The sequence below is a fragment of the Oreochromis aureus genome, linkage group 20 (assembly GCF_013358895.1).
Source record: "Oreochromis aureus strain Israel breed Guangdong linkage group 20, ZZ_aureus, whole genome shotgun sequence".
Taxonomy (NCBI): Eukaryota; Metazoa; Chordata; class Actinopteri; order Cichliformes; family Cichlidae; genus Oreochromis; species Oreochromis aureus.
In genome coordinates this window covers 11,205,286-11,219,392 of record NC_052961.1, presented here as the reverse complement: position 1 = coordinate 11,219,392, position 14,107 = coordinate 11,205,286, and the positions used below count along the sequence as shown (strand labels likewise).

At 39.4% G+C, this 14,107-nt stretch overlaps 2 protein-coding genes across 2 annotated transcripts; both read right to left on the bottom strand.

Annotated features, from left to right (window-relative positions):
* Nucleotides 1-92: 92 nt before the first annotated feature.
* Nucleotides 93-10,122, bottom strand: mxra8b (matrix-remodelling associated 8b). The gene is made up of 10 exons (XM_031738865.2): nucleotides 9,564-10,122; nucleotides 5,500-5,526; nucleotides 5,084-5,392; nucleotides 4,868-4,969; nucleotides 4,305-4,766; nucleotides 1,815-1,970; nucleotides 1,641-1,671; nucleotides 1,488-1,567; nucleotides 1,345-1,398; nucleotides 93-1,245 (listed from the first exon to the last, which is right to left on the bottom strand). Exons 1-10 carry the CDS (start codon nucleotides 9,577-9,579, stop codon nucleotides 1,220-1,222), a joined length of 1,263 nt encoding a protein of 420 aa, XP_031594725.2. The 5' UTR covers nucleotides 9,580-10,122; the 3' UTR covers nucleotides 93-1,219.
* Nucleotides 10,123-10,262: 140 nt separating this feature from the next.
* On the bottom strand, nucleotides 10,263-13,056 carry aurkaip1 (aurora kinase A interacting protein 1). The gene is made up of 4 exons (XM_031738866.2): nucleotides 12,966-13,056; nucleotides 11,346-11,451; nucleotides 10,782-11,245; nucleotides 10,263-10,551 (listed from the first exon to the last, which is right to left on the bottom strand). The coding sequence occupies exons 2-4, from the start codon at nucleotides 11,395-11,397 to the stop codon at nucleotides 10,435-10,437; spliced, it is 633 nt and encodes a 210-aa protein (XP_031594726.1). The 5' UTR covers nucleotides 11,398-11,451; nucleotides 12,966-13,056; the 3' UTR covers nucleotides 10,263-10,434.
* Between the last annotated feature and the right edge of the window lie 1,051 nt (nucleotides 13,057-14,107).

Here is a 14,107-nt window from a genome sequence, read left to right as displayed (position 1 = left end):
TCAAAATTTAAGGTCTAAGACAAATTGACGAATTGGCTCACATGTGGTTTCTTGGGATTTGGTCATTCTAAGGAAGCCACTTGAAACAAATGTAGTGTTTGCTGTTGTGAGCAGAAGAAATCTTTATTAGAGGAGAGGAACATTAAAATGTGCAGGTGAGCCAGAGTGAAATGCAAGAAATAGTTAAAAAAAAGAGGCTAATCTACATTTTACAATTTAGCATTACTGATATAGTAGACACTCTTTTTCCTCACAGAAGTACAGCCACACAGTTGATAACAGATACGTTCCTGTATCACTAACCAGCAGATTCATTCATGAAAATTCAGTGTTTTACAAACCAGGGTACATTATCGTTGTTTGATGCAAACAAGAATGGTTCGAGAATTTTCCTGAGTTTGCACAGACTGAGCCTATAGTCCATTGTCATAAAAGTAACAACATTACTTTTCACCTGATAAATTTTCAGTGAACCAGGTAACTGCACAGTATGTCAGTTTGGGTAACTTATGGGGAGGAGAATTTTAATCTGCCTTTCTGTAAGCAAAATCCACAAAAAAGGGTAGTCCCTTTGTCACCACTGTTGAGATCTGTTTTTGTGTAGCTAGAATAATGTCATACTCGTTTCCAAACAAGATTTGAAAATGTCTACAACATACAGTAAATTGAATTATGAAACATTATGATTTATGTGATTTACACTACAGCAGAATTTATGCAAAAAAAAGAAAAGGAAATATCCAAATTTCAACAATTAAAAAGAGCCGTAAGCTTGCAGCTCCATAAGCATGCGCAGTACATAATAAAACATACCTTAATAAAGAGCATGCATTTAATTAAAAAACATATTTTAAAAACATTATATAAGAAAATGCTTTCTATTTAATATAAACAAAACAATGAATGCAAAGAGGAAGGATCAAATATAAGTTTAACCATATGGTTATAACAGCTGGTGAGAAGCTAAGTTACATATATATATAGATGTATATATATATATAAAAAAAATTTAATCGGGTAAAAAAAAGAAAAAAAGAAAAGAAAAAAAAAGAAAGATGATGTCCTTTACTGAAAAAGCTTAGTGTGCTAGGGTTACAGCAGAGGGAGCATTCCTCCTGTCCTCTCCTGGGTTTCCTGTTTTTCTCCTTTTTCTCCATGGTCCTGTATTTCTTCCTGTGTTTGCCCTGGACCTGCCAGCAGCGTCTCAGAAATATCACATTCACTTCCACATCTTCCCATCAAATTCTGCATGAGGAGGTGAGAAAGGGAAATCGTAACACCAAAATCTGCTGAAAAGATGTTACTTGTTGTGTTTACTCACTGAAATACACAATTTCTGCTCACCCTTATTGCAGTCTTTAGCCATATCGCGCTCTTTCATTATGTTGTTTTTGTACTCTGTCGATTAAAGTAGACACACAGAAAGTGAGCTATGGATGGAAAGTGAAGTGTGCGTATTTAATGCGTTTGGGTGAAGTTTACTGCACCTGAATTCAAAGGCTCTTGGTTACAGCTCTTCAGCTCTGTGCAGTCTAAAGTTACTTCACCTCCAGCGATTGCGGTTCCCCTGTGAAGAAGTTAATGTTAGATTTAATGTAAAGTTAAAGCAGCATAACATTAACCACATGATAATGTATTACCGATGGGATCGACCCAGCTCATACTCCAGCCCTGTAAAAAACAGAAAAAAAATCTCAAGCGCACACAATAATAACAAAATGTAACCCTGATAAATATGCTTTTTATGATGCTAAGAAAAACAATCAGGTTGCAATATACAAGTAAAAACCAAGCAGGAATATAACAAAAAATACCTCTCTTTTTGCGCCGTCGAGTCAGCATAATAAGAGCAATGATGATAAACCCCAGCAGTAAGAATGTCGCCAGGAAGTAGCCCAAATGTTGCATGAAATAACTTCGATGCTCGGGGATAAAGACATTAACCACACGTGGAGGCTCGACCCCTTCACCTGAGAAAAGAACAGGAATAAAATAAAACTCCTTCTTCAATAACCTAATTGACTCTCCAAGAATTACTGAATATTACACATGATAAATATCGAGTGAACTCAATAAACCCTAAAACCAAACAATGCAATGTATCCCAGGGATTTCATGCTCATATTTTAAATGAAATCTATTGTATTGCTGCATTGGATTAAACTAATGGCAATAAACAAGGATCAAATGAAATGTAGTTCCACACAAGTAGAGGTTTTTATTCCTCTAGAGGCTCTTTTTCATTTGTTTCCAAAAGCAAAACACCGGAGCAGGGAGAGCAGAGAGTTAAATGTCAAGACGCTGTTTGGGAGTAATGACTTCCAGACCTGATGTCATGCAGCTGTTATTTTTTTCTCCCCAGAAAAACACAGGCTGACCAGAAAAGTGGAGAAGTGTGAGGGAAGGGAGACAAGTCTGTAATGTGGTCTGTCTGCATGTCTGAATTACTTTTTCATTTTAAAATTGCTCTTCTAACAAACACAGAAGCCTGGTTTGAGCATGTATGGAAAATAAATCAGTGACACCTTCAGCAGAGTTTAGCAGTGAAGTCTACCATCTGGCAGGCCGCTCTAAACATGGCAGGCAGCAAAGAGTTTCACAGTGACCTGAACTGTCTCAATGCACCACATCTATATATCTACATAGTTAAACATAATTTCAAAAACATAACAAATAGAGAACTGTTTATATCTTCTTTAATCATTATTTCAAACCACAATGTGGTATATCACAACTACTTCTGCAAAAAGTACACTTATAGATGTGTTGCTAATATATGTCATAAATTAAAAAGCAGTTTAATCACAGAAATACTAAAATTTTTAATCTCTAGTCTTTCATTAGCAGCTCAAAAGGACAGTACAAACTAATGAAGAACTAATGAGGAAAACTTGCAATGGTTTATCTGTTTTAAACCACCCAGTCAACAGAAAAAATATTTATTCTAACTTAATTACCAACATCCTCTGAGGGGGTCTACGTATACACTGATGGCAAATAAAGCTGTCATTGCATAATGTGCCTAATATGCATGAAAATGCAAAGACATATCCAAGGTCATTGTCTCTCAGCACAACTGCTGAGAGGAGAGCTCCAGCCATGCTGTAGCAGTGGTCCATTACCATTTTCTTAACAGATCAAGTGTGTATGCTTTAATGGCTTTTTTTTTTTTCAAATGGTGGGATACACATCATTTGCAAGTCAATGAAATAAAGGGAATCATCTTCTTTTCAGAGGCTGATATTTCTCTTGAACTGGTGACAGCTCACAAAATGCTTCCCTCATGATTACAAGGAATAACTCCTTTTTATTTTTGTTTCATGTCATCAATAACTACGACAACAACGTGAAAAGCTGTGAAAAGTTCCCATGTTGCTTGTAATGTAATGTGGGTGAATAGAAATAGTTGGTTTTTTTCTAACAAGCTCAGCGAGGTGCAGATAAGAGCTAAGTGGGCAGGAAAAAAATGCATCACACATGCATTTCTTTCTAGCATAAATTTTAAATTGGCTGTCATTTCTTTGAAGGGGAGGAGAATCTATAGTCTAACACGTACTTTCATACCCTCCCCTTACTTTGCTCTTTCATGTCGCAGCTGGCCCAGATGTTGAACAGATGGGCCAGACTTCCTGTAACTGCTGATAAATGCCTCTACCAAAGAAACGGAGGAGAGACTGGAAAAAACAAAACAAAAGTGGAGAAGCAGTATAACAGGTCTAGATGCCTGGTTTAGACTTCACGAAAAATGAGGAACAAAAAAACAAAAACACAGGATGTGACCATCCACTCCAAAAAGTATTGGATGTTGAAACCCATTCCTCTGCTCAGTCTAGCTAAAATATGTTCAGATAAACAAAGAAAAAAAAGCTCTAAATGAAGCAGTTTGTGAGGAAAATGAGAGCAATTCCATCACAGAACTAATTAATGTAGACAGCTTTTCAAGCAAAAGATGCAAAAAGATATCTCTAAATCTCCTTCTATCCAATCTGCAAAACCAAATAAACAAGAATATGAAAGAATTTCTTTCTTTCTTTCTTTCTTTCCGTCTTTCTCAACTAGCTCCTGCATTCCTTGCCTCCTCCCTCTTCAGCTCAAACACAAAAACAGGGAGGACTGAGGAGAAAGTTGGCAGGAGGAAGAACTGATTTAACTGACCAACTATGCCTATAAATATAACAAAAAAAAAAAAACAGGAGCGGTCTTATTTCTCTGTGCACAGTTCAGCCCAAAAAACCATACAGGAAAAACCATTTACCATGACTTTGTTCTGGGAAAACGAATTTCTATGGATGTTTGTTACTTACTTGGTTCTGGTTCATCATTCTGGAAAATTCTGGGTGCTGGAGTGGAATCAGGCAGGAGTGGAGGTCCCACAGTTAGTCTGAAGATGCGCCTCTCATGGAGACCACAGTAGTGATGGTGCAGGTGGCAGGAGTAAAGGCCTTTGTCAGCGGGCCTCAGGTCAGAGATGAACAGTGAGAAGTCTCCTAGTGTAAAAGCATTCTCTGCCACGCTCATCTTGCTCTGGGCAAAGAGAGGTCCATAATCCCTACGCTCTCCGGAGGCGTACAGGTCCACCAGTCGGTCAGCCTTATCAGGACGCACACCAGGAGGCTGGAAGTCCCAGTGGGCCACCTGCTGCTGGTCCTCCTGGAGACCCTCTCTCCACAAGGGGCGCCGGTTCACACAAGGCAATACCACTGAACTGCCCAACAGGACCACCAATATAGTCTTCTCTCCATCCCAGTACCGCTTCTCTTTACGGGCTGGAAACACATTCAGGTGTAATAAATTTTTAGGTGTAATTAAATACATCTGCATGACAATTCAAGGAACAAATATAGTATTTTAGATCAGATAGCCTCACTTGATTTAGTGACGTCAACCTGGATTTGAATAGACTGGTGAATCTGACAGTAGTGATGGTGTAAATTACAAGTATAAACTCCTTTGTCAGTTGCTGCCACGTCTGAAAAGATATAAATAAAATTTTTAAAATAGAATTAACACAATTATATTAAAATTATAACTAAGCACGAACAATGTTCATAGTGCTACTGCAAAAAAGAATTAAAAGTCTCACTGTTAATAATAAGGGAGAAGTTGCCATCACTGAAAGCAGAGTCTGGGATGAAAACGCGGCCCTTGTTGAAGGCGTTGTAGACCCTCTGGTTGGCCCCAGGTGACATGTCCAAGACTCGTTCCACAGAATTTTCCGGGCTGCTGCGGACCAAGTCCCAGTGCACCACCCTCTGACGGTCCTTCAGTCTGTCCTGGATCCACACCATGTGGGGGCTGTGACAGGGCAGGATGGCATTAGATCCCGCGGGAAGAGTGACGTTCTTCGCCTCCACCACTGCACCAAGTCTGCTGCTGCTGCTCTGTCCCCAAGCTGACACAGCATATAAACACATGTAGTCACAAATTCAGTGCAGCAAAGATGTAAATGTAAATAATCCAAAATAATATGCTGTGCCTAAAAAAAAGAAAGTCTCTTACCTCCCGGCAGGAAGAGCACAGCAAGAACTGAAAAAAACAAAATCCAGAATGATTAGAGTTTTATCCTACTGATGATTTTAATTCACACAGCCTGCTGATGCTGCGTTATATAGATTTGTCTCCACATATTTCCACTGATTAATTCTTGAGAAACACTTCAAGCGCTTCCACCCACAAATTGGTTGAAGTGCCTGGAGAGTTTAGCTTTGATCTCGTACTGACCCAACACTGAATACTTTCAGAGTCTGAGCAGATGTGGGTTCAGTGAGAGGACAACTTAAAAGAGATAGAGTGAAACTGAAGAAACAAGCACATGGTGAAAAGGTAACGCTTTAAAACAGAAGTTCAGCAAAGGAAGACAAAAGTAGACAAACACACCAGATGTCAACAACACACTCTGGAAATACATTTCGCTGTTTGTGTTTTCTCGCTCTAGGGATTTTCCGACAGCACATTTGCTATTTCTAATGCATTTTTCCCACAGTGCTATTTCGCCGTCTGTTTACTGAAAGGCGGGCAGAGATGTATGCAGCCAAAGCATACAGAGCCCCTATTCATCTCGGCCGCTGCTGGCTTGTCGCAAGGCCGTGATCCTGAGGGGATGAAGAACCAGGCTGTTATTCAGCGCACTCCAGTCACAGTACCAAGTGTCAAAAGTCTCAGAACAAGACCAAACACCTGTTTGTTTTCACCATAACGGTACTTGTTATTATAAACTATAGAGACAAGATTTATTTCAGTAATGCAGTGAATCTTCTTTCAAGCTTTGAAATGTTTCATGCAAATACGGTGGCAAATCAATAAATCGTCACGAGCTCGTCAGCTTTTAAAATCACAGTGATACAAAAGATAAAAGTAAGAGAGCATTAGGTTCCATTTTAAGATGAGATGACTGACTTCCTCTGTGCAGGTCATTTCAGAGGCCGGAGGCACTAACTGTAGAAGCTCTGCCCCCTCTTGTCTTAAACTGGGCCTCAGGAAGAGTTACAAGACTTCAGCCTGGGGATTTTAAGGTATGCTTATACTAAGAGGTCAGAAATATCTCAAGAAATTAGACCACAAAGCACTTTCAAAATGTCACCAATAGAACTTTAAATATACTGGGAGCCTGTGTTAGTGAGATAACACTGGTATGAACTGGCTCTGGTCAAAAGCCTTGCATTTGAGTTCCACCGAGTATATAACCATTAGCAGCATTTTTAAACTGTGTAAAGTATTTAAAGTTACTGAATGTTATCCAGAGGAGCAAGTAATGAGTGGAAACTTGCAACAATTATTGCACTGTATTGTTTTTTTTTTGTATGCATGGTTAAGTGCAGGGTTTGACATACAACACAAGTCAGTAACAGGTTTAGCAGTTTTAGCTGTGTTGCATATCTTCACCATCAGGCTATGAGAGTACCTCTGCTACTGTTCTTTGATGCAGTAAACTCAATAACACTTCAAGCTGGACAAAATGACTTCAGCACACACTGGCATCAGAGAGGAGACCTCATCCTGGAAAACTTTGCTGGCTTTTCTACTGTAGGGCAAAAACTTTCCTGCAGATGGTAAAAACAAAGCGTCTCAGCCCCTTTAATTGTCTGTCATCAGACACACACAGGCTGTTGACTCATGAGGCTGTTTTAACAGTAAGACTTAACAAGGGGCTATTGAATTACTAGTGATAATAACAGACATTTGCCAAATAGAGTGCAAAATCACTGCTGTCATTTTACTCCCCAAACTCACACACGTTGAATCACTCATTAAAATCTCATCCTGAAGGTAAAAAAGCAAAACGTTTTAGGTATGATTTAAACATAAAGAATGAGTTTACTCAGCATAAAGTCTGTGATTCACGGATGTTATTCAAGTGTGAAGTTTGCTCACAGCCCTGTCACAGGTTGAAAATAAATCAGACAAATCTGTGCAGCTGCAGACTCAGCTAAACATACAAAGATACATTCAGAGACCTGGAGGGCTTATTGACCGTCCTGTGGAAACAGCGTGTTAGCACTGATTACGTTTAGTAATTACATTCTAAACCACTGCAAACATGTTGGATTATTTGTGTATGGATTGCTTTCTGCAGATTTACATGAGTTTCATCTTCACGTGGAATAATTAGGTGATCTTCGGGGATGGGGTGCCCTTGGCCTCTCGGCCCGGGGCTCGGTCACTCAGGCACAGCTGGCTGCCGGCGGAGCTCACGGGCACGTCACTGCAACCCCCCCCGGCTTCTGCTCCGTGGCTGCTGAGTGACCCCTCATCTGGGACTCTCCTCAGCTCTTTCTGGGATAGTGCATGCGGCTGCCCCTCTGTTGGTCTTCCTTGGTCTCTTGTGTTCTGGGGGCCTCTGGATGTCTGGAGTTTTGATCTCCTCCATACCTGCTTCATGCCCTGGAGGACGGGGCAGTGGCCCCCCACACCCTCTAGCAGATCATTACATGAAGGAACCTTTTAAAAACAAGCGCGTTCATGCTCACAGGTGCACACACGGGTGATCACACACACAAACTACACCCTTTTTGGCTCCTACCTCAAAGCACACTGTGCGCTGTCGATCTCACGTGCTGCACAATAATGTTTAATATTTAGTATTTACTGTCATATTCCCATATATCATTGTGATGTTGTTTATTACTCTCGTTTTCTTCTGCTTGCTTTCTTTTTCTTTCTCAACAGGTGATCCAGGTGATCGATATATGTATTTTTTGTCTGCTTATTCTGTTGGTTTTGGTTTTGCCCTTTTCCCGTCCCTCTTCTCAGCTGTTTTTCTTCCCTCTTTCTTTCTCCCCTTTCTTTCCACCAGTCAAGTCTGTCCCGTATTCAGCAAGTGAAAATAAAATAAACAATAAAGGTGAATCAAATGGACCATTACGGCAAGGCTGGGATGGTCCATTTGGTGTAAATCCTTGCATCTTTCTTCGCCTTTAGACAATAATTCTGATGGCAAAAGAACCAAACGGGACAGGTTAAAAAAAAAAAAAAAGGAATAATTAGGTGACGTCTGTAATTTTGAGGTCATTTATCATGTTCAGATGATCTGATGGCGCCCAAATGTCATAGCTGCCAAAGCAACATCAGCAACATCTCAGTGTGTGGGCATCTTCTCTAACCTTATGGAGGACAAATTGAGCTCAAAATTTCAGGGGATTGCCTGCTAGGATTTTCCAGAGCATAAATATGCTACCTTATCGTGACCTTGTCATTTTCTGCCATGAATGAGTAGCTACATGTTTACACACTTGTTTGAGTCAAAACAGCACTTCTAATCTTTTCCATGCCCTGTTGTTTTGTGGCCGTTCATTAAGTTGGATCCAACCACCATAAACTGTGTTTATGATGGTTAGATCCCCCTCCTGCTCCCTCTCCTCCACGCCGTCCGGACTCCAAAAGACCCACTCGTGGTGAAACACTCATTACTGACACATATAATGACTGGCTGCTGGATTGTGCTGACTCCTCCACTCAAACCGCAGTTAACTGGAAACACATTGGGTTGAAGCCATAAAAAAATCCCAGAGTCACAAACTATGGCCTGTCTACTGTATCAACAGGCCGAGGCCAGTCTGATTGCATTTGATCTATTTTATTGAATCACTCATTTTATTGATCACTTTGAACAAAAAATTTAGAAACTGTACAGGGCCGTAGTTTGAGATTAGATGTTCATACCTGCAAGAGGCTTTAAATGTAAAAATAACATAAAAAAGGTTAAAATGATGAAGATCGTGGGTTATCAATACAAAGCATGAAAACACATTAGATTAATCTTGCATCGGTTAACTCAGTTTGCAAAAATGAGTGTACAGCAAAAAAAAACAAAAAAAACAAAACAAAAAGCAGTGAAAAATACAGATGCAAGATATTTACAGTTACATATAATAGCTTACAGAGACTCTGTGAGAGAAGAATAATGAAAAAGATCAGAAAAGTATTTAGCTGAGGCAAAGCAAACCTGGCAAAGGAGTCTGCTTTTGTTACCGACTGACCTGGATGCAATTATGGCACAAAGAAAAATTTAGCAAGCATCTTTTTTTTTTTTTAAAAGTGAGACGACTTAAGAGGACTTCACTTACTCTGAAGGAGAGCCATGTCGACGAGGAACTATTTATCAAAATTGTCAGATGTTAAAAGCCCGTCAGAGGAGGTGAGTGCATCAACTGATAAAACACCAGAGCGCCTGAAGTTCACCCAGCAGCAGCAGGACTTTGTTGTGTTCATGCAGGCTGGAGTCTAAACAAGTCCCGCCCTCCGCTAGCCAATGAAATCCAACACTGCAATAGTTTGGTGCTAAACACTTCACAAATATGCGCACTAAATTGCACAATTGCCTTTTTTTAAATAGAACACTGGTATCTTAATAGCATTTCGGATAACTGCACCCAAGAACACAACCAATCTCCGTTAAACTAAACACTTTCCAACAATCCCCAAATTCTTTTAATGCGACTAACAGCTGCTAGAAAATCATCTTATAATGAAACAAATGATTTGCAGCTTTTAAATTAAATATTAAGTGATAGCTGCAATGTATGTGGTTAGGTTGGCATTTTATTTTGTTCCACGTGTCCCACATGAAGAGGGTTTTTTTTTCATGTTGGAAACTTCCACACCACTTTCTTCCTTTGTGAGTTATTGGCAGCATAAACTTTAGTTAGCATACTTTGCACAATACTGCCATCTACAGTACAACAAGAAAAAGAAGCTGAAGTAGCTGACAATGTGAAAGTCAGCCTGAAGGTGAAAAAAAATTAGAAATTCAGACACATCACACCTTCACAGAGGGAGTTTTTTTTATTAGACTATCTACACCATTATTTAGCTCATCACTCAAATATGCTTTAATTAAAGTGAAAAGCACACACGGCAGGTTGATTGTTAGAACAGTGTGAAGTGTGGAGAGTCATCCAGGGTAAACGTTGGGATGCAGACTTTAATCAGAATTTTTCAGTTCCTTCTGTTTCCATGCTGTTTAATGAAGATCTTAGGTGTGCTCCATCCCTCTGGAGCCTTCTTCAGTCCAGCCCGCATCCAAATCTTCTTCAGATCCTCCTCAAAGCGTTTCTGTACATGATAAAGACAAAGTTGGCTGTTTTATATTCATCTAGCTTTGGAAAACTGTAACTAGTGCACATCAGTCACACAAGTCTTAAAATAGCACAACATAAACATCAGGTAGGGCACTGCTAGTACTGCATTTTTTATCATTACCGTTTCATTATCAAACTTCAAGACATCATAGCAGGAAAAAAAAGAAAAGAAATGGTCTGATAGATGTGAAAGAAAAGTCCCACCTGCTTCTTCTTTCCTCGGCCCTCCAGCACCCTCTTTCTCAAGAACTTAGTCCGTTTTTGCAGCTTCTTGTATTTATGCCGGTTCATCTTCCGCCGCCGTATCTCTAGAACATTCTTACATCTGAGTGGTGTTACTGTACCCTCCCCGTCTTCCAAAACAGGGACGGAGATAGGCGGCAGCACCTTCTCCTCTAGAAGCTCTACATCCTCCTGTGGCTGAGTGGACTCCAGCAGCGGAGGGAGGGAGTAGCGTAGTGAGAGCCAGCTCTCCAGGGGACTTACTGACAGTTTACGTGGTATGAGAGCCTCGTCCAGCTCCGGCTCAAGCTGGACCCATCGTGGAGGAGACCTGTTGTCTGCCGCTGTTGAGTAGTTTCTCAGTTTTTGATGAAGTGAAGAGCAGTAAGCAGAAGCGGCTGGTTGTAAACATCCATTCAAAGTTTCTCCATGGGGTTGAAGTGCACCTTGCCATTAAGGGGAAGAAAAAAAGTCTGATTTTAATGAAATAGAAAATACAGTATTGAATGTAGGAAGACAGATATTTGGCTATTTGTTCTTACTCACAAGTTGCTTTGCGTAATAGGCTGAGACGAGGGACGATCTTTGAGGCAAACATTGTCAGTGGTTATCCAAACAAGGTCATCAGGAATGAGCTCACTGGTCCCTGGTCCTGTGGGAAAAAAAGGACAAAGTATGGGCTTACTCTTATCTGTCACAGCAATCAAACTAGTAATGTAACAATAACTTCATACATAAAGAAAAATATAATCCATCTTCCATGTTAACTGGTTATTTAGTCTATAAAACAGAGTTCACTAAAGCAACAGTCACACAGGCCGAGACTAGACTGTGTCCCCTTGGCCACAGTGCAACTACTCGTCACTTATCCCTGTGCCAGCCAGCTAGTGAACAAAATTTGTAATTTCAGCCATTTAACAGTTTCTTGCAATCTGCAAAGATTGTGGGTTGCTGAATGGTGTCTAGGTTCGTCTGACCAAGACTTTAGGTTCCCTAGTTTTCAGAAAAACTCGTTGCTGATGAAGACTGAAAGAGGCACCTGAGAGCCCCACAAAAAATCCCAACAACATTTAACTTTATCTATACTGTCTTGTCCAACCAAGCTGTCTAAAACTTATTTATGAAAAACCAGAAAAAATATCACATTTCACAGAAAATAGGTCCACGAATTTGTTGGGATTGTATTCTAAATGACAGACAAATAAATGGATCCACTATTATTAAAATTGCTGCAGCTGAATATTATGTTATTCTAGATGCAGAGTAGCTGATTTAAGCTCATTTAAGACATGTTTATGAAAGAATGGTGAGAGTAATGCCAACTATTTTCTGGCCCTTTTTTTTGTTTACTAATTTTGTGACTTGTTCCAGAGATAAAAACAAACATTTGTTTTAGTTCTCAAACCATAGAAATATTAGGTAAAGCACTTCAGAATGACTTTATGTATTAAGTTCATACATGGAACTAACAAAACACATTTACCTTTCCACTGGCATTATACTCTCTCACACATAAATACAGTTAAATAACTATTTGCCCTCACATGCATGAAGTAATGCAGCAAAAGATGTTTAATAATCTAAATATATGTGTTACCAGATGTTAAAATTTGAATTGGACTTCACAACAAAAATGTGAAACATTTTGACCCATGAGCTGGCAGCTGGCTGTTCTAGGGCTTGTTAACCTGTAGGTCTCACTGGTTTCCACTGTGGCAAATTAGGTTTCCAGTAATTATTGTTTGGGCTGGTAAAGCTGCCTTTAGCCATCTCCACTTTAAGAGTTACCCTAAGTGCTGGGACACTGTGAAAGGCTTATATAATAACTGTTATCAAAACCCAGAAATATTGGATGCGAACGTTCTGGTTTGAATCAGCGGATAACCAGGTGGCCAACAGCGGGTGAATTAAAAATGAAAATAAAACGTCCAAACAGTAAGATAGCAAAAAATAAATGAAACAATAGAGACCGAAGAAAATTAAAGTATTCTGTAATTGCCGGCTAGCCATCATGGCTAAACAGGCGCGTTAACCAGCAGCTCCACTTAAGAAGCCGCCAAAACCCTCAAATATTAAAAGCTAAGGATAGAATTTTTCTGCCTTTAACTACTTGGTGGCATGTTTATAACAACCTCGTTTAATTCAAAAAAGAGTTAGGTTAGTTACCTAGTATTACTATGACCCGAGGCTCCGTCTTCAATGTGACTTCAGCTAACTACTTCCGCTCCGTGCGACACACATTTAAGTCGCTTCCGGTTTCTCCGTGCTGAGAAAGGTTCCGCCGATTAGATTTATATTCCTTAAGGCTTTGATTTGAAACAAAATGCCCATTATTATTATTATTATTATTATTATTAGTAGTAGTAGTAGTAGTAGTAGTAACAACAGTAGTAGTACAAATCTATCGCTTAAAACCCAGGACTCCCATGAGAGCACGTTAGTTCACTCGATGGATAAAGTAGAGAAAGAGCTGGAGCTCTTTTATCCTGATATTACCAGCGATTTTGTTGGTGTAATTTTCATCCTTCCTTCACCAAACAAATAGAACTTAACACCACTGGTGCTTTTGTAATTTTCATGTCCGGCATTTTCTCAATTTCTATTTCAAGGTCTTTATAAGTTTTTTCTGTAACATTCAGAGTGATTGTTTCTTTCAGTAGGGATAGAAATCTCTGTTGGTCTGGATTTCTTTATTACTTTGCACTGTCATGCCCCACAGTGTAGTAGCTTCATCGCTTTCATCATTTTATTAGTAGTATTAGTGGTACCAGTAGTATTGATATTAATATTTATTTATTTATTTATTTATTATTAAGATTAGTTCAAGAAGAGCTCAAATTCTTATACATACGGTGTAGTAGGCGAATAAATCTAGTGCATCGCTCAGGTGTCTTAATTTGTATCTCTACACAGAGAGGCAAGCTACTGTTATTGTTTATGCAAAAAATCTAAATCTGACTTATTAGCGTGTTTTTTTAAACTAACTAATTAGTATTTTATGCTACTACTGATGTGATGAATTTTCACGGAATTATCAGTATATAAAACTGAAACATTCAGCGTGTTCAAAACTTTGATTTGTACATTGTATGTACATTTCTAAAACTCCTGTGGCCGGCAGTCACGTGGCTTGTAATTGTTGGGAAATTCGAAAACTAGTTTCGGTTATGGCTCAGTTTTATTCCCCTTTAACTCATTAAATCTGAATATATCTCTTTCCTCCATGTGGCACAGTTGCATAACCAGGGAATTCTCCACTTTTAGATCGCTCTAGTTTTGCAGGCTTGTGGGCAGCCACATCAAATCAT